Raw genomic sequence first — 24,717 nt, forward strand, 5'->3', positions numbered from 1 at the left:
TACAAGCAAATAAATCCTTTCTGCCTTTAAATATTTTAAAAACTTACTAATGCAATATAGTGGCATATAGCAAAGAACAAAGACGTTTCTCATCATATTGTTCAGCAACAGTCTGGAACCCATAACAGTTAAAATCCATTATCATCTAATAATTTTACAATGGCTGAAATAATTTTCTTTATAAGTGTAACAAATGTACAAGGACGGCCGTTTGAACAGCACTGAATCATTGAAAGGTTCATCTGATTTTAAGCTTAATGCTTTCACGAATCTTTGAGGAAAAGTTTACAGTTTTTGGTTTTTATTTTTTTGTTTGCACGTCTGTATGATTTTTAATTAATTCCTTGATAAATATAATGAGATTTTCCCCAGTGAATACCTATTGTTTTTGAAAGAAGTTCTCTCTGTGATGTATTTAGGGAACACTTCAACAAGATTTCAGTTTATACGAGAGGTTCATATATAATTACAGTGCATAATATGAATTATATTATCTGCTAAAATTTAGAACAAATTTGTCATTTACTATAATTTAATGACACTTTTATAAATAAGTTTAATGAAATTTTACACAAAGACAACAAATAACCCTCCACCTTTTCTCCTGATCTACATGCAGTATCCATAATGTAGCCAAATATACCAACATTTTGTTCACTGGGTATGGTGTTTTATTTCGTTTGCTTTTAACTAAATACGATAGCCATTTTTACATCTATAAATGAAATTCAGAAAAGCAAAAAATTCATCCCATTAAAAACATGTGTGATGGTCCTATTGCACCACTTTAGGCTACCCCTAAACATGTTCTTCATATATAGATAATTCACTGATGTTTATAAGCAGATTCATTATGTTTCATTCGTATTATAATGGTTAAACAACTACGCTCAACAGGTACATGCAACAGCAAATATTGGTCCATATGCTTACATTAAGACCTATGGGGACTATATAGAATTATATTGCTAATAAAGGGTCCAAGTTTTGTTTTTGATAATGTCGTCCATGCTGGAGGACCTGCTTCATCTTCCCAGTATTTTTGTGATAACTGGAGATTAGAAGACAATCAACAAAAAGATAATTGCCAGGTGTCTCTTGCATTACTCCTGCATAGCATTTTGGAAAATGCCTGAAGTCTCAGGCTACTTACTTATAGTTTAATTGAAGAGCTGTGCATTTTAATTGATTTATTTTTTAAAAAGGCAGACAATAATGTAATGCCAAAAGTACTAATACACATTAAGTCTGCAAGGGGACTCCTGGGAAATTCCAGGTTTGGTGAAAGATCTTAACTGCAAGTAAAAGCAGAACCAACATAAAAATCAACAGTAACCAGGGAAAAAAATAAGCAACAGATTAAAAATACCCTTTTCAATTTTAATTACCATTTAGTTTTAATCAAACACCTTAAGGAATGTGCTAAATTTATGCTGAAAAGGACAAAAAAGGTTGGAGCAATGCAACCTTCTCTACAGCTGTAGAAAGTTGGTAGAGGCTCTGGATACTGTACAAGCTCATAACTACATCATCATTGTGTTTGCTTGAATGATCCTTGTTATGTTACAACTATGACATGACTGAACAAGCCAAAGTACATGTCCAATCGGAAATTAATAGAGAGAAAAGGTGCCATCTGCTATGATTGTTTCTGCCAGAAGAAATTCTGGCTTAATGGCTTGTGTTAGTACATTACAAGTAAAGAACATTTTTGTCAGAAACAAGTTAATGAGTCTTGCAGTTGTACCTTTGCTAAAGTGTATATATTTGGATCAAGGAGACAATAAAAATGGGAAAAAACCTATAAAATGAACTTCTTTGTAACATCTGTATGATTGACTGTAGTACAAAGAATAATAATATTCTATGATAGAAGATATTCATTTGATAGACAATGCATAAATGCATTACAGAATATTCAAGTAATGAAACTAGGTGAGTTTCTCCAGCTGGCAAAATAAAAATTATTATTAATAATAAAACACTTACCTGGGGATATTGTGAGAGGTTAACCATTGAAAGAATAAGCGTAGAGAAGAAGTATTGATTTAACAGTTTTCATTTAGGTGGTTTTATGTTCTCAGATATGGCCAATAAATGACAAACTGCTATCTAAACTGAATTATCTTACCTATAGTCTACCACGAAACAATCACAAAGGTAGAGATCATATACATACATATTTAGTTATCATGAAAGCGAAAGCAAAAGACAGCTGCAAGACTTTTCTGCCTGTTTTACAATTTAGCCTGCTTAATGGTAAAAGATGGATGTAAAAACACCAATCTGAATGCACCTGAGTCAAATGAAGATTTTTGTGTTTCCCAAACTTTAAAAAAAAAAAAAAAAAAAAATCAATATGTAACTTCCTTCCCTCCCCACCCCACAGATTCTACTTTGGCACATGGGTTTTCAACCCATGGCCATTTTTCCCCCCCAAGTAAGATTTAAGTTAAATTAACTACATTTGAGTTGAAGAAAGGAAAAACAAAACAAAACATTTAATTCATAGTACTTTGCATCCACTTTGTCTTTATAAAAATAGCTTTTTAGAGTCATACTTTTTTTAATTTTTTTAAATTCTGAGTTATAAAACACTGCCCCTGGGTGTCCAGGTGCATCAAGAGGGGAAAGACGCTACAAGGTGGCACACAAACAGTGGTGTATACAATGTGGACAGCAAGGTGGCATCTTGCCATGGCACAAAGTGCTTTTGGCACAGAAATCCACCTATCCCAATGGGGTGAAAACCAAAACCTAATGAGGCATGAGTAGCTGATGAGAATGGATGCTGACTAAGCAGCAAGTTCTAGCCAGAAACAGTTAGAGTGAGCATGTTGCTCTTGGTAACAGTAGTAAAAAGTGCAATGCAGCATGGACTGGCCTGACGTGGGGCATCCTGCCTAATGGTGGCAGTATCTCCCAGACACCAGATAAACCTTGTAGCATATCTGGACACTTGCCACTGCATACACTATGTTCATGTTTGGCAGTAATGGCAGGAACATAGCCTTAAGTACTGTGACAAAGTTCCTGCTCTACCTTGGTGGGTCTTGCGCTTATTGGCGGATTTGCTCGCCTTGGAGCTTCACGGTAGCCCTCAGTTTGGCCACTTTTCTGAACCCACAGTCCAAGTCGACTGCTCTTGTAAAGTTCTTGTTAAGTGAGCGATCCAGATACCCATTCCAAGGATTTTCTTTTAGTTAAGGCTAAAAAGTCACAACACACACTAAATTCTTCAAACCAGTATGAGCACAACCCCGGCCTGTTCTCTGCAACAGTGGCTGCACTGAAATCACTTCATGTCTTTCATATATCTTATTTTCTTCTTAGGCATTTGCTCTGAAATCCCAATCCAGCACTTTAGACAAAATTGCTAAGCTATGAACCAGCTGTTTTTATATTTCCATGCCCTGTATTTCAAAGACTTAAAAAAATTCCCAAACCAGTATTGCATGTCTTGGGTCAAAGAGCAAGTCTGCATATAAAGTAGCAATTAGCTATATTAGCAATGGCTATCAACACTGAGCAGATGAACTCGACATGGAGTTGGATGGTGGAAGAATATGGTAGAAAATATCCTGTAGAAAACCATCCTGCAAGTCTATGGGATCAGGAGTTGATGAAATGCTTTCAGCTTCTACATATATTTAATCCTAAAACCCATCTTACGGTACTGTATAATACTTATCACAGTATCTAAAGCAGTAGTTGTGACAGACATGAATCTGCCATGTAATAATTTAGAAATACTGATCTATAGTTTTCTCAATACTGCATGTGACCTGGTCAGTGAGATAACCACCATACATTAGGATACTTGGGCTTTGCTGCACGAACTTATTTGTCTAGCTTAACACGGGTCTGTTGGGGAAATCAACAGGAAAGCAACACATGACTAAATAAGCAGCCTCCCAAAGAAACATTTTGGCAATAAAAAGAAAATGGGGTAAGCTATTAGTTTCAAGGATCCTACATCCTGTCTTCAATGAAGGTACAAGATTTGTTTTGCCAATGCTGAGAGCTAACTGTGCAAGGCCTGGTCTAAGAATTGGAGAATTATACCATTCCACCATAAGAGAGGAGTACTCAAGACCTAACTGGCAGTACAAATGTATACACAAGAAGAGGTCAGAAGTGCACTTTGCCTAGAAATTGTGACAGAGGGCTAAAAGGTTTCAGAAGTAGCAGCCATATTAGTCTTTATCGGCAAACAGAAAAGGAGTACTTGTGACACCTTAGAGACGAACAAAATTATTTGTATTTTCTATGGATAAAGAAAGCGAGAAGTGTGATTAATAGAATGTCAAACATGTAATGAAAAATGGAAATAGACTTTTCGCATACGGCAGGTATGTAATTCACTAACTTCTAAAATTTAGTTGTTACTTGAGGGTCGTTCAGGAAACCAGCTGGTCCTTGAAAAACAGAGTACACCATAATTTTTAATAGAAAGCTCTCTCCTAATGGATTTAAACTACTGTGTCCAGCAAGTAAGCATGAACACAACTAAAGCAGCAAAGGAATGGCCAGGGAATACATGGTCTATTATGGATCTACCACCGCCCCTCCAATTATGACTAAGACTACGCTTTAGTCATGGGTATTTTTAGTAAAAGTCATGGACAGATCACAGGCAGTAAACAAAAATTCACGGCCCATGACCTGTCTATGACTTGTACTATCTACCCCTAACTAAAACTTGGACCAGGGGGCCAGGAGTGCTCTGGGGTTGTGGTCCAGGGTCACCACGGATGCTGCGGGGTAGGCAGACAGTGGCGGGTGCCCTGGGACCCTTGCTGGTACTTGGAGGAGGGGTCCGGGAAGCAGCCTGGGACCCCCACTGGTGCTGGGAAGGGGGCGGGGGGGGGGGGGGGCTGGCAGGCTCACCTACCGAGCTCTGCATGTTCCTGCAGTTCCTAGGGGGAGGCAAGGCCAAAGGGGTTCCAAGCACTTGCTCCCGCCACGAGCTAATCATCTAACATTTCTTTTTAAGTTATTTTATTTTTAAACAACATGCAAACAAAAAATTGTTTTCAGCATATCTGTTGGTAGATAGGAAATACACCATGCCAAAATCCAAAACCAGCCAGTAATACTAGGGTCAACATTCCCCAGAATTTTCCAAGACTGCCTTTATTACTAAGAATGTTAATTAAGCAGTGTCTAACACAACCAATTAATTATTGTATGTCTGCAAAGCTCTTCAAATATTTCTACTGAATTTGAAGTCTTCTTGATTTTGTATTCATAGATTCTAACTGCTGGAAAATAATTTCCACTGAGTTTATCTACCTAATTACCCCGACAATAAATTTTTCTTTTATTGAAATATATAAAGGCACAAATTTACATAGCAAAACAATTAAAAGATGCTAAAACAGTTGAGCTGATTTGATTTTGTTACCATTTTTTTATTATACTTAGACATCTGACAATTAGATCATGTTCAAGATACAGCAAACCCACCTGCAACTGCAAAGCTTCATGGTTTTCCAATCCTTCCACAACTGGAGAAAAACGTTCTCTGTTATTTCTCTCAGCTGCAGTCGTTATAGCTCCTAAAAGTTTGTCCAGACTGAGAGAGAGAGAGAGAGAGAGGAATTCATACGCAGTTTACCATAGAGCTTATCTACTTTCAGTCTTCCCCTTCCAATATCGATCTGATCACTTGCAAACCACACAAGAATGTAATAAACTGTACGTTAGATATTCCACATCGGGTGTTAAAATAAAAGCTTCAAATAACTTCAGAATGCCTAGGCTACTTCAAAATGAAAATTCAATCACAATATCTGGGAAATCTGTTAAGAGTTTTGTTTTGTTTTTTAATAGTCTTCTTGATTAAAAGTCAATCGTACAAGGTCAGAGAAAAACTTAATATTTTGCATCGTTTGCCACTTAAGTAGTAGTGTCACCTTTGACTGGACACCAGCAACAACACTGGATATGTACATATGTTGCTTGTTTTTTAGCTGTTCATGATGACTCATCTAAACCGAAATACGTTATTTATGAGACTCAGGCTCTTCCCATATAATTATTTGATAAGGGACCTTATCAAAGGCATTTTAAAAATTAAGAGCAAATTATTGGGTCCATTTGGTCACCTTTATCTACTCTCATTAATTTTTGCAAGTATTCTAACAGGTTAAAAACATATAATTTACTGCCATACAAACCATAATGGTTTGACCCATATGTACGCAGGAGCTCTTCTACTCTATTCATACATTGCCTGTCAATTTCTCTGGAACTGAGAACTGGCTCACTAGCCAATAACTCAGTGTCTCTATCATGGCAATTTTAAGTTTTGCAGCACATAGGGACTTTCCATGGTTTTCACTCACACATGAAATGCTGTATATTGCAATACAAGCAAACTATTCAACAGCTCAAACATGTCATGATCCGGATAAACTCAAGTGTCGATTATAAAGAACCATGGACTGAAAATCTCTTTTACCCAAAAGTCATTTTGACTCCCTTAGTAAATGGGGTCAGTGTCAATATTTCAGTATGAAGGATATAATTCCAGTATATAAACTATTCCAACCTACTTCTCAAAATATTGATTCTGTCCATTTAAGTACGTAATGCATTTCTTTTCACCTCAACTAAAAACAGTATAACAGAAGAAGAAAAGTATCAGGGGGTAGCCGTGATAGTCTGTATCCACAAAAACAAGGAGTCCAATGGCACCTTAAAGACTAAGATTTATTTGGGCATAAGCTTTCGTGAGTAAAAAACCACTTCTTCAAATGCATGGAGTGAACATTACAGATGCAGGCATTACATACTGACACATGCAGAGAAGGGAGTTACCTCACAAGTGGAGAACCAGTGTTGACAGAGCCAATTCGATCAGGGTGGATGTAGTCCACCCCCAATAACAGATGAGGAGGTGTCAATTCGAGAAGCAAAGCTGCTTTTGTAATGAGCCAGCCACTCCCAGACCCTATTCAAGCCCAAATTAATGTTGTTAAATTTGCAAATGAATTTCAGTTCTGCAGTTTCTCTTTGAAGTCTGTTTCCAAAGTTTTTTTGTTCAAGTATAGCTACTTGTAAATCTGTTATAGAATGTCCAAGAAGATTGAAGTGTTCTCCTACTGGCTTTTTGTATGTTACCGTTCCTGATGTCCTATTTGTGTCCATTTATTCTTTTACATAGGGACTGTCCGGTTTGGACAATGAACATGGCAGAGGGGCATTGCTGGCACATGATGGCATATATAACATTAGAAGACATGAAGGTGAATGAGCCCCTGATGGTGTGGCTGATGTAGTTGGGTCCTCTGATGGAGGTAGAGTAGATATGGGGACAGAGTAGGCAATGAGGCTTGCTACAGGGATTGGTTCCTGGGTTAGTGTTTCTGTGGTGTTGTGTGTAGTTGCTGGTTACTGAAGACACTTTTCAGAGAAATTACTTAACACCGGCCATGAGTTTATCCCACTTTATACTACTCCAGAAGAAAGTAGAGAGTAACAAAATAACCTACAACATGTAAAACTAATCTGAACATTTGCTATCACCTTCTCATGCCAAAATAACGCAGGAATAGATGAAAGGGAATAACTCAAGTTAGTTATTTTCTCAAAGCCCTACATACAATAAGTATCTCAAACATATTACTTACATATTTTCCTCTCCAACAATACAAATAGCAGAAAGTATTTTTACTGTTTCCGTCATCATGTTTGGTTGCTTTGGATCAATTGCTCTTGCTAGTAAAAAAAGGCTTCTTTCATCTCCTAGAATCCTTTGCAACCCGTACTTTAAAAAGAGAGAGACAACAATGAGTTCTTCATGAAAAGATTATTCCTCCCCCTCAGACTCATAAAGCCTGGGTATCCAAGATGGGGCATAAAAACTATTTTTTTCAAGTATTTTCACTTAAATGGGAAACTTGCTTCAGCACACTATCAGCTTTATTGCTTGTGGACCAAAATCATCTTTTAAACTATAATCTTCTTCCTGAAAAAGACAAATCTTACTAATTCAGATATGCTGAAGTATAATAGGTATCTCAACAAAGAGGTTCCATCACTTTTTTCCCCCCCACCTACATCCAATGACTGAATCTTTCATCAATACATTCAGCTACGTAACATCAATAAAGCTAATTAACAACAATAAATTGCTACATTTAGCATGAAAGTATAAGGTGAACACCAGTAATGGAATACTTTGCAGTCTGTTATGAAAGATTAAAAGTCACAAATCATCTAATAATGCAGCTTTCAAAAAACAGCTCACACAAGTAAAACTCTTCATGGACATGAATCTTTGAAACAAACTTTGGTTAGATTCCACTTTAACTGGTTAACATCTGGGAACATAATTCCAGTCTATTCCCTTAAAAGTAGTACCTATTTTTAAGTTTGGAAATAGCAACTACTAGAAACTTCAATTACACACATACATTAGCACATATTAAGAGAAAATAGGTATAATTTATGTCTGTGATTGAAGACAATATTTGAGTGTAGTCCAACTTCATCTGCATGTACAAACAAGCTGTATCTAAAATTAACAGCTTAAATCATTCTGTTTACCAGAACGTAAAATCTCAAAACAGGTTTAAAAAAAACATGTTCTTCCTCAAGATGCAGAGCATCCAGAACTTGTTTTGTGGTCAATGGGGTCTGCAAGTTCAGCTCCTCTGAAAACCTAAACCTGTGTTTATCTTGCTAATCACAGAACTAGGTGATTAAATGTGGACATCCATGTCTGAATATAATGGTTGAATGACTATATCATCTGTCTTATGAATATTAAATATTTCTCTACTCTCTCATATAGTTCTGGCCTTCTATTTCTACAGTTTAAAGAATATCACGAAGTTCACTACAATCTGCTCGCCAAATGTAGCATTGACATTTCTTACAGAAAAAAATATAATGTTCATTGTCACTCCCAAATTCATGGTGTTTTTTTTAATATATTAAAATTAAACATTTTAGTCCAAGAAAAAAGCTGATCCCATAAATTACGTATTTTGATTTCTACTACTCCATACCAACAGAGCACCCATCCAAGACTCTAGGTAGCCTTCATAATATCTTAAAAACAAACCAACTCTGCCCATTACCCCAAGATCACAGTATCTTAGAAATAATGGAATCATTAATTTTAACTCCCTGTAAATAATCCCTACCATAGTTCTTCCTCCCCCTTCACCCACCTCTTAACAGGCAAGAGAAAAGAGAAGAGTCTTGAGGCACCATGTTCCTGTTAAACTCCACGTATTAGGAAGAAAAAATTGGGGGAGAACTTTTTTATTATTATTTCCATTCTACAGAAGCATTATGAATATTTCCCTAACAAGCAAATTAAATTTGGTCCATAGCACACCATGGTATTTGCAAATTTATGCTTCTACCTCCACTGGTGCATTCAATAGAATTCAACATAATTGTGACTGAAACATCATTTTAACTCACTGAAGATACATGAACTGGACACTCAAGTCTGTACTGCACCCTTATCCCCGATTCACTAATGCAGGACTTAAATATCTATCACTCTGAATTTCTCACTTTTGACAAAGAAGCATGACTAAAATAAAAAGTGAAAATATCACTAATAGATGCAATAATGTTAAACTTAATTATTCCGCTTAGCTCTTTATCAAACAGGCAGGCATGATCAAAAGCACCTAAAACTAAACAAAAATATTTCTTACCTTATTATTCATAAATGCTTTGAGGCACTGAATAAGCTTATGTTGATTCTTCTTGTCAATACTTTCTTGCCTTGAAAGAAAAACCAACAGATTTAACTAAGGTCAAAATCTTAATAGCAGTTTCCATCTCCCATCCCAATGTTTTGGGTTCTTACTGTTTCTTGTCCAGAAGCCTTTCCAGTACATCCAACAAAAGCCCAAGACCTTCATGTCCAAAATTGTTGACCCAGCTGTGGGAAGAGTAAAATGTACATGTTAATTTATTCATTTTTTATTTCATTTGACCAAATGTGTAACTATTCTCCGATATGATTTGTCCCGTGTTCCCAATATATTTTATAAATGACCAAGACATTAAAACAGATTTGAACTAATGTATTGATATCGAACCCCTGAATTTGGGTCACTGACTCTGGCTAGCTTTGAGCATGACTAATAAAATTTCTCCACTTATAGAATACAAATCTAGCGCTGACATTTGGGAAATTGCTTCACATATTTAACAGCACAACAAACTAGGGAAATGTGGTTTAGATTAAATTAGTATAAGGTGGGTGCAGCAACAGGTTGAGTTATCAGTGGTTCACTGTCAAACTTGGACAATGTATCTACTTGGGTCCCCAGGGATCTGTCTTGGGTCTCGTACTATATGATATTTTCATTATTCTCCATTCCATTATCCAACTCATTATGCTTATAAAATTTTCAGATGATGTCAAACTCGGAGGGGCTTCTAGCACTTTGGAAAACAGGATTAGAATTCAAAATGACCTTGACAAATTAGAGAATTGGTCAAAAATTAATAAAGTGAAATTCAAGAAAGATAAGAACAAAAATACTGCTGTTAGGAAGGAAAAGACATGCATAACTACAAAATGGAGAATAACTAGTACGGTGTAGTACTGTAATGCTGAAAATGGATCTGGGGATTATTGTAGTTCACAAGCTGAGTAAAAGCCAACAATGTAAATGCAAAAAAAAGTCTAATATTTTGGGGTGTAAAGAAATTTTGTATGTAAAGAAATGAGGTAATTGCCCCACTCTACTTGGCACCAGTGAGGCCTCAACTGGAGCACTGTGTCCCCCTGTGGGAGTTACACTTTAGGAAAGATGGGGACAAACTGAAGGGCAGTTCAGAGGAGAGCCACAAAAATGATACAACGTTTAAAAACCTGACTTAAAAGGAAAGATTAAAAATCCTGAGCATGTTTTATCTTGAGAGAAGACGACTGAGTGGGGACCTGTTAAGTGTTGTAATAAAAGATGCTGATCGATTGTTCTCCAGGCCCACCAATGGTAGGACCACAAGTGATCAGTTTAATGTGCAACAAAAGATACGTAGGATAGCTACTAGGGAAAAAAACTTTCTACCCATAAGGACAGTTAAGTACTGGAACAGGTTACCAAAGATGGTTGTAGACTCTCCTCATTGGAGGGGATTAAGGGAAGGTCCTGCTTCAGTGCAGGGGACTGGACTAGATGACCTCTCATGATCGCTTGTTCCAATCCTCTAAATCATTCTAAATCACCATGACAGCAACTGCACCGGTTTGTGCTTCCTATCTCAGGCTATTTCTACACTACGCAGCTTTTAGCAATAGGGATGTGTCACTACAGCTGTGTCGCTAAAAGGTGCACAGTGTAGCCACTGTTTGTCAGCTCTCCTGCCAACAAAACACTTCCACCCTCAATGAGCGACGTTAGTGTTGTTAGCAGGAGGGCGCTCCTGCGGACAAAGAGCTGCCCATTGGCAAAAATTGTGTCTTTGGGGGGTGGGAGGTGTTTTTAACGTGGCTGAAAGACAAAAGTTTTGTCGTTCAGTTGCCAGTGTAGACATAGCCTCCGTCTTGTCACTGAGGACAGAGTTTCCACAAGGGCTCGGCACCTACAATAGGCATCGGATTTTCCAAAGAGCTCAGCTCCCATTTAGACACCAAATTAAGTGACCAGATTTAAAAAATAGTACACATTGGGTGCTGAACTCTTACAAAAATTTGGCCATAAATCTTACAAAAGCAAACTACACCTCTACCCCGATATAATGCAACCCGATATAACGCAGGTTCGCATACAATGTGGTAAAGCTTCCCACCGCAGGTGAATGCGGGACCTTTCCCCAACCTCCCACGCCCCACAGAGACACAGCTGGGGCCAGGGCAAGGAAACCAGGGGGGAGGGGCCGCATCGCTCTGCTTCCTGCCACTGGTGAGTGCAGAGGACGTCCTTTCCTCAAGCCTCCCCGCACTCACCAGCAGCGGGAAGCGGAGCAGTCTGGCCCCAGCCCACTCCACTCCACCAGCTCCCAGCCGTAGCGCTCCGCTTCCCACCGCCGGTGAGTACAGGGAGACGTCCTTTCCCCAGCCTCCCCACACTCACCAGCAGCGGGAAGAGGAGCGCCACAGCTGGGAGGTGGCAGAGTGAAGCAGGCTGGGGCCACATTGCTCCGCTTCCCGCCGCTGCCAGTGAGTGCCTGTCAGGGGGCGGGAGGGTGGATAGGGGTCAGAGTGTTGGATCATATTAAAGAAGTTCTGTATTAAAATCACAAATGAGTTTGATTCCCCATAGTTTAAATTCCAGGGTATTAGTAATTAAGAGGTCTCTTGGTTTTTGGTACTGTTTCTCTCCCTCTGTGTGTGAAACTTGCAAGCTGCTAATTGTGTTAGTACATTCTAAGACAGAGTCTGTTCTCAAAGCAATTCTTTGTAACAACAACTACTCACACAGAGAGACACTCAAAGCAATACTCTAACAACAGAAACAGCACCCAGAGACTCCCCGCCCTTTTGTTGTATTCATTTCGCTTTGTTAACAATTGTGATTAAAATAGAGATAGAGGATGTATGTGGATGGATGTTTGGTGTGGATAATAACTGAATGATCAGGGAGGTGCCAACCTAAGAATCCAGTGTCCATCGGCTGAAGAAGGCGTCAAGTGGAAATAACCAGAGGACCCCTGGAGAGCAGACTGGAATCCACCCAACAGCCTCAAGAATGAGAGAACCAAAGAACAAGATAACATCTGGCAGCATGGAGGAATGTGATGTCAGTAATGTGACATAGCTGATTGATTCAGCAACAGCTTGATGAAGCAATTCCCATAGACTGGCATAGGAAGAAATTCCTATAAAAATGGACTGTGGAAAGTGAGAACTTTGGGGTCTGGTTCGGCACCCCCATGAGTACGGCACCATGTTCATGCAAAAGACCTGAACCCCTCCTCCCTGCCCTCCAGGAGTTCTGGAGCCAGGAAGGGGCACCCTTCCATTTCCCCAGCACACAGTGTTCACAGAGCAGGGAAGAAGGTGGTATCAGCCCCCTAAGTTCTTGTGGTTCTGTCATCCTCAGTGCCAGACACCACTCCTTACCATGGGGCACCCCCTTTTGCCCTCTGCTCTCTGAGAGTGCTGGGCACCCCATGACCACCTTGGTCCCAGAGTATCAGGAACCCCCAGTAGCCCCCCTTCTACAGAGCTGAGGAGCACATGGCATGGTGAGGAAAGTAGTGGCTCTGTCTCAGTGAATCAGTGGGAGCAGGGTTAGGTGCCAATGGAAGGATTACTCCCTGTTCATTCATCCTTGTCCCACTCTCCCCTCACTCCACCCCCACCCATAGTCCTTCAGCTATACTTGGAAGTGCAGGAGAACAAGCCTCAGAAAAGACTCTTCAAAAAACCTGCTGAGAGTTTGCGCTACTGTCAGGGTTCTCTCCCCATTCTGAACTCTGGGGTACAGATGTGGGGACTCGCATGTAAGACCCCCTAATCTTATTTTTACCAGCTTAGGTTAAAAACTTTCCCAAGGCACAAATTCCACCTTGTCCTTGAACAGTATGCTGCTGCCACCAAATGATTTAGACAAAGCATCAGGGAAAAGGAACATTTGGACTTCCTCTTCCCCGCAAAATCCCCCCAAGACCTTCCACCCCCTTTCCTGGGGAGGCTTGAGAATAATATCCTAACCAATTGGTTACAAAATGATCTAAGACCCAAACCCCTGTGTCTTGGAACAAGGAAAAATCAGTCAGGTTCTTAAAATTCAGATTTTATTTAAAAAAGAAAGGTAAAAATCATCTCTGTAAAATCAGGATGGAAAATATTTTACAGCGTACTCAGATTCAGGAACACAGAGGATTTCCCTCTGGGCAAAACTTTAAAGCTACTAAAAAGCAAACCAGGAATACGCCTTCTCTCTCAGCACAGAGAAAAACACAAGCCAAAACAAAGATAAGCTAACACATTCCCTTGCTAGTACTTACGAATTCTAATGGAGTTGGAGTGCCTGCTTCTTTTGACCTGTCTCCAGCAAGCACACAGGACAGACAGACACAGACCATAAAAACAAAGCCTTTCTCCCCCCACCCAAGATTTGAAAGTATCTTGTCCCCTTATTGGTCCTTTTGGTCAGGTGCCAGCCAGGTTAGCTGAGCTTCTTAACCCTTTACAGATAAAAGGATTTTGTGCCTCTGGCCAGGAGGGATTTTATAGTACTGTATACAGGAAGGTTGTTACCCTTCCCTCTATATTTATGATAGCTACCCAGGCCTTTTGGCATTTACACTGAAACCCCTTTAATCAAGCATAAAAACACTCCACTGTTTTTAAACTGTTTTCAAAAGAAAACAAAATCCATTACAACAACATTAAGCTTTTTACTTTTAATACTCTTCATTTCATCCTCCCATCCCCTAACATTAACCGGGTAATTACCCCAAAACTATTAAACTGTTTTTCCCACTGATGTATACCTTTTTCCCTTCAATTTTTGTAATAAACACCACCAAATTCCCAGAAAATTCTCAACAAATTAAAAACTAGGAATGACGGGCCTTAAGTATAAATACAGATGTCAAATATGCCCTGAAAATATATTCAGCAGCTACAGTTCCCTCTGAATCTTTTAATCAGTACACTATTGCTCTGTTACAAGTTAGATTACAACCCATTACCCCTATACATCCTTCCTAATCTTTAGTTTCTTCTTGGTGCTCGGGGGAGTGGGAACCAATATGCATATCCAACAGGTGTGACAACTGGTGGGAAAGCTGAAACTGAAGCACACATTCCCTAGGAAAGGAAAGCAGCACCACTTGATAAGGAGTCTTCCAGTCAGTGGCAGATTAATGATTTTGCCGCCCCTAGGCCCAGAAATAATTGCCGCCCCCACCTTCGCAGCTCACCTCTGTTGCGCTCCGCCTCCTCCCCTGAGCGCGCCACCAGGTCCTGCTTCTCCCCGCTCCCTGCCAGTGCTTGTGCACGAAACAGCTTCACAAAGGAGAGGGGAAGGGCGGGAACGAGGCGCGCTCAGGAGAGGAGGTGGGGCTGGGGCGGGGATTTGGGGAAGGGGACCAATCGGGGCAAGGAGGGGACAGGGAAGGGGTGGAGTTGGGGCATGGCCGGGGCGGGGGGGGAGCGACAGGGGGCAGCACAAACTGGCAGCAGGGGAAGCAGCCGCCTCTGGCTGCTATTATAAATTTGCCGCCCCTGCAAATTTGCTCCCCGAGGCCTAGGCCTTGTTGGCCTAGGCGTTAATATGCCGCTGCTTTCCGTTATTGTTAGATGCTCATATAAAGGACTCCCATAGTTTACTTGTGTACGAAGCTTCCATCCCTCTTAATCTTGCTAAAAGCAACTCCTACTGGCTGACAAACAAGAAGAAGTGCCCTCTTCCCTGCGCAGAGTGCTCTATTGTCCCTTATGCGCTCACCAAGGACCAGAGAAAAGCATGGAAACTACAAGTCAAAATCCACTTTAAGAAATCACTTCCTACGAGACGCAGAAAACTGAAGGTCCAACTGAGCCAACTGCTTGGTACCCCCAAGCAATCCAAATCACTGAGCTTTCACCCCAAACTAGAAACCATACATTTGTGTGCCCTAAGAATCAGATATACTTCACTCTATACTGGAATCTGTCTTGTTCCTCCAGTGTAATTCTTTTATATTTTACTGTATACCTTAAAGGTGGAAAAATAAAAGGCAGAAGACATAAGAATGTACAAGTAGGTCCACTGAATTTAGCAGAACTATAAGAGATTTTTCTTTTCTTTCTAAATGACTGTTGTGTTATATAAGTGGTACCAAACATACAGCGCAATAAGGATAAAATAATATTAGAAGGTATTAGCACTGATTGAGGGCATAGCTTTGAAATATTAAAATTGTTTAAAGAATGGGGAACACCAATTAATAGTCTGGGCTAATATTCAAATACAATCTTTGAAATGAACCCAAGTTTAAAAGCCTCTGATAAAAAAGGATCAAAGACATTTGTTATGTACCAATGCTATCTTTTGAATTTTGACAGAAGCAGCAGTGAAACAGCTGAAATCTGAGTGCTCAGTTGGCAAAAGTTCAATAGAAACACAGAAGCAGCCACCATTCCATGGACCCTAAATCAGGCTCTCTCAAACTGAGGTCACAGTGTTGGGCTCCAGACCTAACTGAACCCATTTCAACAGCCTCTCCACTTCTCCAGGGTTACAGAACTAAGAGCTGACTGAACCCATAAATATGCTGTAGAAACCAGAAGTGCTAACACACACACAGACCAGTCTCATGAACAGTTCTTTTCCTACGGGGTTAACAAGACTAAGAAGAAGTGGTGAGAAGTCATTTCACATATATTGTTTTTCTGTGTTCTTTAATATAAGTAACTTCAAAGTTATCTGTTGAGTCTACACTCTTTACAGTGAGACCTCAAGTAACCATACTTTGGGATTTAAGTAACGAATGGTATATGCATGTTTCTCCTTTAAAATCCCCTGCAAAGAGGCCTGAGAGACTTAATGCAATTCCTCTCAATATTTTTTAAACTACAGTACTCCCTTTCATACCAAATGAATAAAATAGCACAGACCACATTGCTAACAGTGCCTTAAAACGTGAATTACTTGACATGTCATGTATTAGTGGTCCTGAAAGTAACTGAAAATTGATGACTAAGTCTATGCAACTAGAAATCTTGTTCTGTTCTTTGGCATAGCTACTGGGCCACTTTTCAGATCTATGTTAATTGCTTAGAAGACTGCATATGTTTTTTGCCCAAGAACATCTGTGATATCCACATTTAATGAATGAAATTTGATTGTATACTTCTCTGGCTCTGGGAGCATTAATAAACTTTTGGTTAATAACTAAGGTAAGTGTCCTTACCTGAGAAATACTGTCCAATGTAAAAGCAAACCTGCAAAATACCTAGTGCTAAAAATCACTAAGCTAGAGCTCCCTGGACTCAACAAAAAAGAGGGCTATCCTAATTAAGTGCCATCATAACACTGGCTACACCACTTACCAAATTAAAAAATCTGGTTGGTTAGATTTCAGTTTCAGAATTGAACTGGTATATCAGCTAATTAATAAAATTCTCTCTCTCTCTCTCACACACACACACACACACACACACACACCCCATTTACACTTACACTAGCACACCTGTAATCTCCTCCCATTTCTTACTTTAAATGGTTTATTTGTACTTTCTAAACTCCTCCCGAGAAAAACTTGTGGTGTGGCAGCAGGAAAGGACTTATAGTAGACGACACTATCTTCAAATACTGAAGAGCTGACAAATCCATAAGAATCAATGATCTCAAGAAGGAAACTCCAACCTTTTTCCTAATCCACCATGCCACAATCTGTAGCTGCTGAAGTAGTATCTAAATGTGTTGGTTGTGATTTTCCATACTGTCCAATTATTTCATTTTCTGTTTTAGAAAGAAAACTTAGAAGTACACAGAAAACAAGCCTGGAAGGCCATTGTAAACCTTTGTTTAAACCACTTAAATAGGGATTGATTGTCAAGTTTCAAAGCCTCCCATCTAGGTTTCCTATCTACAACTGATAACTTTTTTCACCATTCCTTTCCTATTTAAACAGCATAAGGAGGTTGCTTACCAGTTCTGAGACTAATATGAAGTCAAAAAAAATCCATATGCTATTCCTGGTATTTACAGTCAACCCAAAAGCAATTCCATTCATTGACAGAAGATGGAAAAATTATTCATCAGGTGTCTGAGTTACCACGTTTACTAACAGTCCCAAAACAACTTTAAAAGCAAAATACCAATGTCACAGAAAGTTGACTCAAAAAAGCTCATGATCTTTAAACACAAATTTGCAAGTTACAATTCTATAGTTAAAGGAACAGAAATCAACCATGAATCGTTATGACAACTAGTTACAAACAATGATAAATCAGAAAGGAATATAATTATCACTCCAATGAAGTATTTTCTCTAAGGAATTCATAGTATTAGTTTGAAAAAATGAGCAGCTGAAAATATATTCACATTACTATGATCAGGACAATGGATTTAGAGGCAGTAAAGACCATTTCATTGCATAACACATTAACAATCATTTGTGCTGAGAGTTTAAATAGTACACTAGACTGAAAATTTACCTTAGAGAGAGCTTGTCAATACAAAACATCTGACATAGGCTTGTATTATAAATATATATGGAGTCCTGCAATACATATCTTAATTTGAAAACATAGTAGTATTTTACAATACTGAAATGTTTTACTGGCAATTACATTGACAATCAGTGCCAAAACTATGCTTTGTTATTGCTTAAAATCCTGCATATCATGGAAAGAAAGATGAGAGGTATCAGCTCTCTAGTTACGGTATATGTCATAAATAGAAAGGGAAGGGTAACCACCTTTCTGTACACAGTGCTATAAAATCCTCTTACCTGTAAAGGGTTAAGAAGCTCAAGTAAACTAGCTGGCACCTGACCAATAAGGGGACAAGATGCTTTCAAATCTGAGGTGGAAGAAAGGTTTTGTATGTCTGTCTGTGTGATGCCTCTGCCTGGAGACAGATCAAGAAAGCAAGCAATTCAACTCCTATAGAGTTAGTAAATCTAGCTAGAAAATGCGTTAGATTTTGCTTTTGGTTTGACTTGTGAAATTCGCTGTGCTGGAGGGAATGTGTATTGCTGTTTTTGTGTCTTTCTGAAATTTAAGGTTTTGCCTAGAGGGATTCTCTGTGTTTTGAAGCGGATTGCCTGTGAGATTATCTTCCATTCTAATTTCACAGAGGGGCTTCTTTTACCTTTTTTCTAATAAAGTTGTTTCTTTTAAGAGCCTGATGGATTTCTCTATGATCCTAAGATCCAGGGATTTGGGTCTCTGATTACTTTGTAACCAATTGGTTAGGATATTATTCTCAAGCCTCCCCAGGAAAAGGGGTGTAAGGCTTGGGGGAATATTTTGGGGGAATAGGAACTCCAAGTGGTCCTTTCCCTGATTCTTTGTTAAAACACTTGGTGGTGGCAGCGTACGAAGTTTGTGCCTTGGGGAATTTTTACCCTAAGATGGTAGAAATAAGCTAAGGGGGTCTTTCATGAGGGTCCCCACATCTGTACCCTAGAGTTCAGAGTGGGGAGGGAATCCTGATAGTAGACAGTCTATGATCCCAGTATGATGCTAAAAGGGGACTGGTACTAGTGCTGAACTGGTATTAGCTGACGGTACTCTGACTTTCAGAAACCATATTTGTGTCTGCTATTCACAAAGAGCTCAGGATTCAAAAGTCACAATAGCCACCACTGAATAGCCCAGCTTGTTTATGCCTCACCTGGTCACACTTTTGATCTGGCATTTGATTTATTTTGGCAGGAACTGAATTTTGGCCTTTTAACAACCTGCAAACCGAGAAAGCACAGCACCTCTCCAGTTCAACTGAAGAACCAGTGTTAACGGTCAGTATTAGAGAACACGGGAAACTTCCTGAAAGGAGAATATTTTTGTTCTGTCCTTATCTGTGGCTTGGCAGAACTGCTCAAAAATATCTTCAACTATCAATGAAGTGGCTCCTTGGCATCCTCTTTCCAGACTCTCTCTTCATAAAGTCACCATGGTTTACTTAGCAAATGCACAAAATTAAAGGGAAGACATCTAGACTGAAATTGATTCAACAGTCTCATCCCAAATTGACCAATTCCACTGCAGACATTTCCCCCCCTCAAAGAAATCTGATCCTGGGTAGGGGAATGAGGCAGAGTTTCTTTGCCTTTCCCACACAGTGTTTGCGAAGTCTCAATCAGCAGCCTGTTAAATACATTTATACAGAAGCTAGTATTGAAATGTGTTGTTTATTATGTGTTTCCCCATTGAGATTACGTTGGCTTTGCTCAAGAAAGACCAATTTGGCGTGTTCTAAGAAAGCTTTCCCCCCCATGATATATTGTCACAAATGCCACAAGTAAAAGCTGAAGATGTGTCACTTTGAATGAGAAGGAATTGCTGACAAGGAGCCTGAGCTTCAGAATTCAGTCCCAATCTTGAATTGAAACAGCTTTAAGCTGTTGACCTTAAGAGCCCTTTGCAATATTCACCTCTACTTCTGAGCCTTTGGAAAGCAAGATTTATGTTTAATGCTACAATCTGTGCTGTGATTGTTTTGTTTTTCCACTTCTAAGCTATAGCAAAGTAACTACATTTATTTTCATTAGTAGTAGTATTCCTATACTTGCATGTTTATAATATACAGAAAAGTGCCCAGAACCACGGATAGGCCACTCCTATGTTTAAATCAAAATGAATTTATAACATTCAATAAGGTAGTTCCAAAAGTACTTTATATGTCAGTGGACATGTTGTAGGCTTTTATTGCCAGATCAACACAGCTCAAAAGGCTTCAAATTATTTTTAACTTCTCCCTTTCCACTTGTTCAACAGGTCTCAAGCTTCCAGGAACATAAACAAGTGACATCAAATTAAGACAAAGCAGCAGCTTTCTGATTATATCCCACCTAAAAATCCAAAGACTCAAAATTAAATCACTAAATTCAATCTTGTTTTAATTAAGGTAGAGCCTATTCTGGTAAGCACACACCCATGACAAAAACAAACAAAACAAAACAAAAAAAAGTGTGTTGCCCCTAAAGGATTACAATCCAAATTACCCTGGATTAAATAAATCTATAGAATAATAGAATAAATCTAGCACATAAGGTTAACCAAAAATCTCCATCACTACTCTAGGTATAAATAGTTGAAAAGCTTGGAAATAGGAAGACAAAGATGACATTACTGTTATATATGGTCTCAGTTCTGCAATTCAGAAGCACAGCCATAAACCAGGCTATAAAAGAGGACAGAACCACTGAAGAAGTATAGCACTTGAGAAGCCTCTGTTCAAAGTTCAAATGTTAAGCTTGATTCAGAGGGAGTAAGAATAAAATCATGGTTCAGAAAGGCCACGTCTCCAGTTCTAACACTGCTCCTGACTATCACCTCACCTGCCCCCATGTCCACACAGAGAACCTAACTGGGGATGCCTCTACCCAGATCTAAGGGTGAATTTGCCAGGACTGTGGCTGGCATTTCCTTGTTATATAAGCCAAGCTTGGGAGACCATCCTTTGTGAGAGGGGTCTACTAGTAGCATCTCTCAGGAAGCAGGTGGGAGAGCTACAGGAAGAGGTAGCCTCGGTGACATGAGGAATTTGCTGAAAACATGCATTTGGAGACCTCCAAAGCTGAGAAAGCAATCCAGCTGGAGGGAAATGCAGCAGCACCATAAAGAGAAGAGAAAATGGCACCTTCAGAGGGAGGAAGCTGGCTGCTAGTTACTTCTGGCAGCAGACAATGTTCTACCCCCGCTTCCAACCCACTGTTCACAGAGATCAATACAGAATGCTGCCTTGGCAACCAGAGAAGAGCAATCTTCCCCAAAGGTGGAGAAGAAGCCATTATCCCCAAGGCTTAGAGGACTGTAGCCACTGCTTCAAAGAGAAAATGAAGCATGGCAGTGTTGTACCAATAAAATAAAAACCAGCAGGATCTTATTAAAGGGGAAAAGGCAAAATACCACATTTATTGTGAATACAGAAAGAATCATAGTAAGCAGTTAGTTATAGCTATAACATTCCATTCAATCTCATATTTATTCACACATTCATTCATACACACACACACCCACACACACCGGTTCTGCAAGGTTGTTATCATAGTTACCAGCCTTAGAGTTGCTCATGCCAAGCCACTGGCCAGGTGGCCTGGACATGAGGAGGGAGCAGGGCCTGTCAGATGCTCATCTGATGCTCCTGGAAGTTGGTTTGCAGAATCAGACCCCAAAATTCTCACTTTTTAGAGTCTATTTTTATAGGAATTTCTTCCTATGCCAGTCTATGGGAATTGCTTCATCATGCTGTTGCTGAATCAATCAGCAGATAGCACATTCCTGACGGCTCCAAGATGTTATCTTGTTCTTTGGTTCTCCCATTCTTGAGGCTGTTGGGTGGATTCCAGTCTGCCCTCCAGGGGGTCCTCTGGTTATTTCCACTTGACGCCTTCTTCAGCCGATGGACACTGGATTCTTAGGCTGGCACCTCCCTGATCATTCAGTTATTATCCACACCAAGCATCCATCCACATACATCCTCTATCTCTATTTTAATCACAATTGTTAATACAACAAAAGGGTGGGGAGTCTCTGGGTGCTGTTTCTGTTAGAGTATTGCTTTGAGTCTCTCTCTCTCTTGTGAATTGCTTTGAGAATAGACTCTGTCTTAGAATGTACTAACACAATTAGCAGCTTGCAAGTTTCACACATAGAGGGAGAGAAACAGAACCAAAAACCAAGAGACCTCTTAATTACTAATACCCTGGAATTTAAACTCTGGGGAATCAAACTCATTTGTGATTTTAATACAGAACTTCTTTAATATGATCCAACAGCAGTGATCGGTGACTGCCTTCTAAGTGGGACAGAGGCATCCATCTGCTGCAGTGACCTGGGATCCCAGGAGACATGCTCCCTGCCAGGGGCCCATATACAAGACATTATCAAAGGTACGAGGAGAATCATCTGGCCCTCTGACTACAACCACTGCAGCTCATCCATGTGGGCATTAATGATACTGCAAGGCAGGCAGTTCAGAAGTGACTAAGGGATCTGGGAGCGAAGGTGAAGGAGTTGGGGGTGAATACCATCTGGTCCTGGTGACTTATTGCTGCTAAATTTATCAATTTGTTCCAAAACCTCCTCTAATGATACCGAAATCTGGGACAGTTCCTCAGATCTGTCACCTAAAAAGAATGGCTCAGGTTTGGGAATCTCCTTCACATCCTGAGCCATGAAGACCGATGCAAAGAATTCATTTAGTTTCTCTGCAATGGCCTTATTGTTCCCGAGTGCTCCTTTAGCACCTCAATCATCCAGTGGCCCCACTGGTTGTTTAGCACGTTTCCTGCTTCTGATGTACTTAAAAAAAATTATTACTACTTTTTGAGTCTTTGGATCACTGTTCCTCAAATTCTTTTTTGGCCTTCCTAATTGTATTTTAACATTTCATTTGTCAGTGTTCATGCTCCTTTCTATTTTTGTCACTATGATTTAACTTCCACTTTTTAAAGGATGTCTTTTTGCCTCTCACTGCTTCTTCTACTTTGTTGTTTAGCCACGGTGGCTCTTTTTTGGTTCTCTTACTATGTTTTTTAATTTGGGGTATACATTTAAGTTGAGCCTCTATTATGGTGTCTTTAAAATGTTCCCACGCAACTTTCAGAGATTTCACTTTTGCCACTAAGAAAAGGAGTACTTGTGGCACCTTAGAGACTAACCAATTTATGTGAGCATGAGCTTTCGTGAGCTAGAGCTGTAGCTCACGAAAGCTCATGCTCAAATAAATTGGTTAGTCTCTAAGGTGCCACAAGTACTCCTTTTCTTTTTGTGAATACAGACTAACACGGCTGTTACTCTGAAACTTTTGCCACTGTATCCTTTAATTCTTAAACATGCATTAAAGAAATTAATGTTATGTTCTGTGTGTCAAGATGTATTTGAACGTTAGCAGTTACACCATAAATGAAGTAGCACCATGGAACCTAAATCTGTGAAGAGCAAGTAGATAGGTGAATAGTACAGATTTCAAGGAAAAATCACTCATACCCAAGAACTCACTGCACACTACTTTTTCATTTCCTGCTTAAAGTGCATACCTTTTGAACATGTATTTTAGTAACATGTAGGGTTTTTAACCAGCCTAGATGGTTAAAATATTTAACATGGAGTTCCCCCACAAACACACTTGAGACATGCTGGAGTGCTCAATAATTCACACCTTTGGATAGTGATGTCATGTTCATATACGGTAAGAAAAATTGATAAAGTAACAAATACACATTTTATTTTCTGTGTGTATGTAAAAATGGTTCTCAAACATATGAGTTATCCGCTATGGTCAGCGGTAGGACCTCAATTGTTGGTGGCGCTTGGGGTGGTCATTGGCCAGGTTCTATCTTGGAGGTGGCAACTCTAGTAACTTGACTTGCTCAAGTCAAAGACTAACAAGTAAAATAGAAACTTAATTCCTATCCTGCTACCATTTTGTTTAAAAAAATTCCAACATTAAGAATTTGAAGGCTTTAGAGTTTAATTCTACATATGAACCACTGTCACTAGATGGCCTTGCAGAGCTACCTAGGTTCAACAAGGCCTTAGAGGACTGACATTGCAGAATACACATCCTAGAGACATACTGAACTGGTGGTAAGATTTCAAAGGCTCTTTAAGATCATGCAGGGGACAGAATTTGATGCAGTGACAGGAAGCTAATGAAAGGACTCATTTCTATTAAGCTTAATTCAATGTAACAGGAAAGAGAAATGATTTATGACTTGATCAAAAGCTTATGCTCAAATAAATTGGTTAGTCTCTAAGGTACCACAAGTAGTCCTTTTCCTTTTTTGATCAGTTGTGTTTTCTATAGATTGGAGGGTAGAAAAGGAGAGCTGACAAGAGGTCAGACAAAGGTTTCAGCAACAAAGATAGGAGATAACTGAGAAGAAGCCAAGATGCTTAGAAGTGAAGATACTAAGAGAAATGATTTAATTGAAGAGATCTTGAAAAGGAATAAGTCACAGGACAGACGGCATATGCAGGGAAGACGTGAGACAGAGTTCAGTGTGTTCTGCAAAGGGCTTCGTGAAGCACAAGAGGATTCCCAGGTAAACTATGAAGCTTTATTCCAAAGACCAACTCAATGACACCAGCACATCGAGGAGATTACAATGCACAGA

The 24,717-nt window shown here is 39.5% G+C and overlaps 1 protein-coding gene across 1 annotated transcript in view; it reads right to left on the reverse strand.

Annotated features, from left to right (window-relative positions):
- Positions 1–24,717, reverse strand: part of DIAPH2 (diaphanous related formin 2) — an 813,565-nt gene that overhangs the window by 652,128 nt on the left and 136,720 nt on the right. Inside the window, exons 7-10 of the mRNA XM_084638844.1 lie at positions 9,842–9,916; positions 9,687–9,756; positions 7,638–7,774; positions 5,470–5,578 (exon numbers count right to left, since the gene is read on the reverse strand). Of these exons, the coding sequence (XP_084494970.1) occupies positions 5,470–5,578; positions 7,638–7,774; positions 9,687–9,756; positions 9,842–9,916 (391 nt within the window). The remainder of the gene's footprint in view (positions 1–5,469; positions 5,579–7,637; positions 7,775–9,686; positions 9,757–9,841; positions 9,917–24,717) is intronic.

Source organism: Lepidochelys olivacea (genome assembly GCF_965140295.1).
Source record: "Lepidochelys olivacea isolate rLepOli2 genome assembly, chromosome: 9".
Lineage (NCBI taxonomy): Eukaryota > Metazoa > Chordata > Testudines > Cheloniidae > Lepidochelys > Lepidochelys olivacea.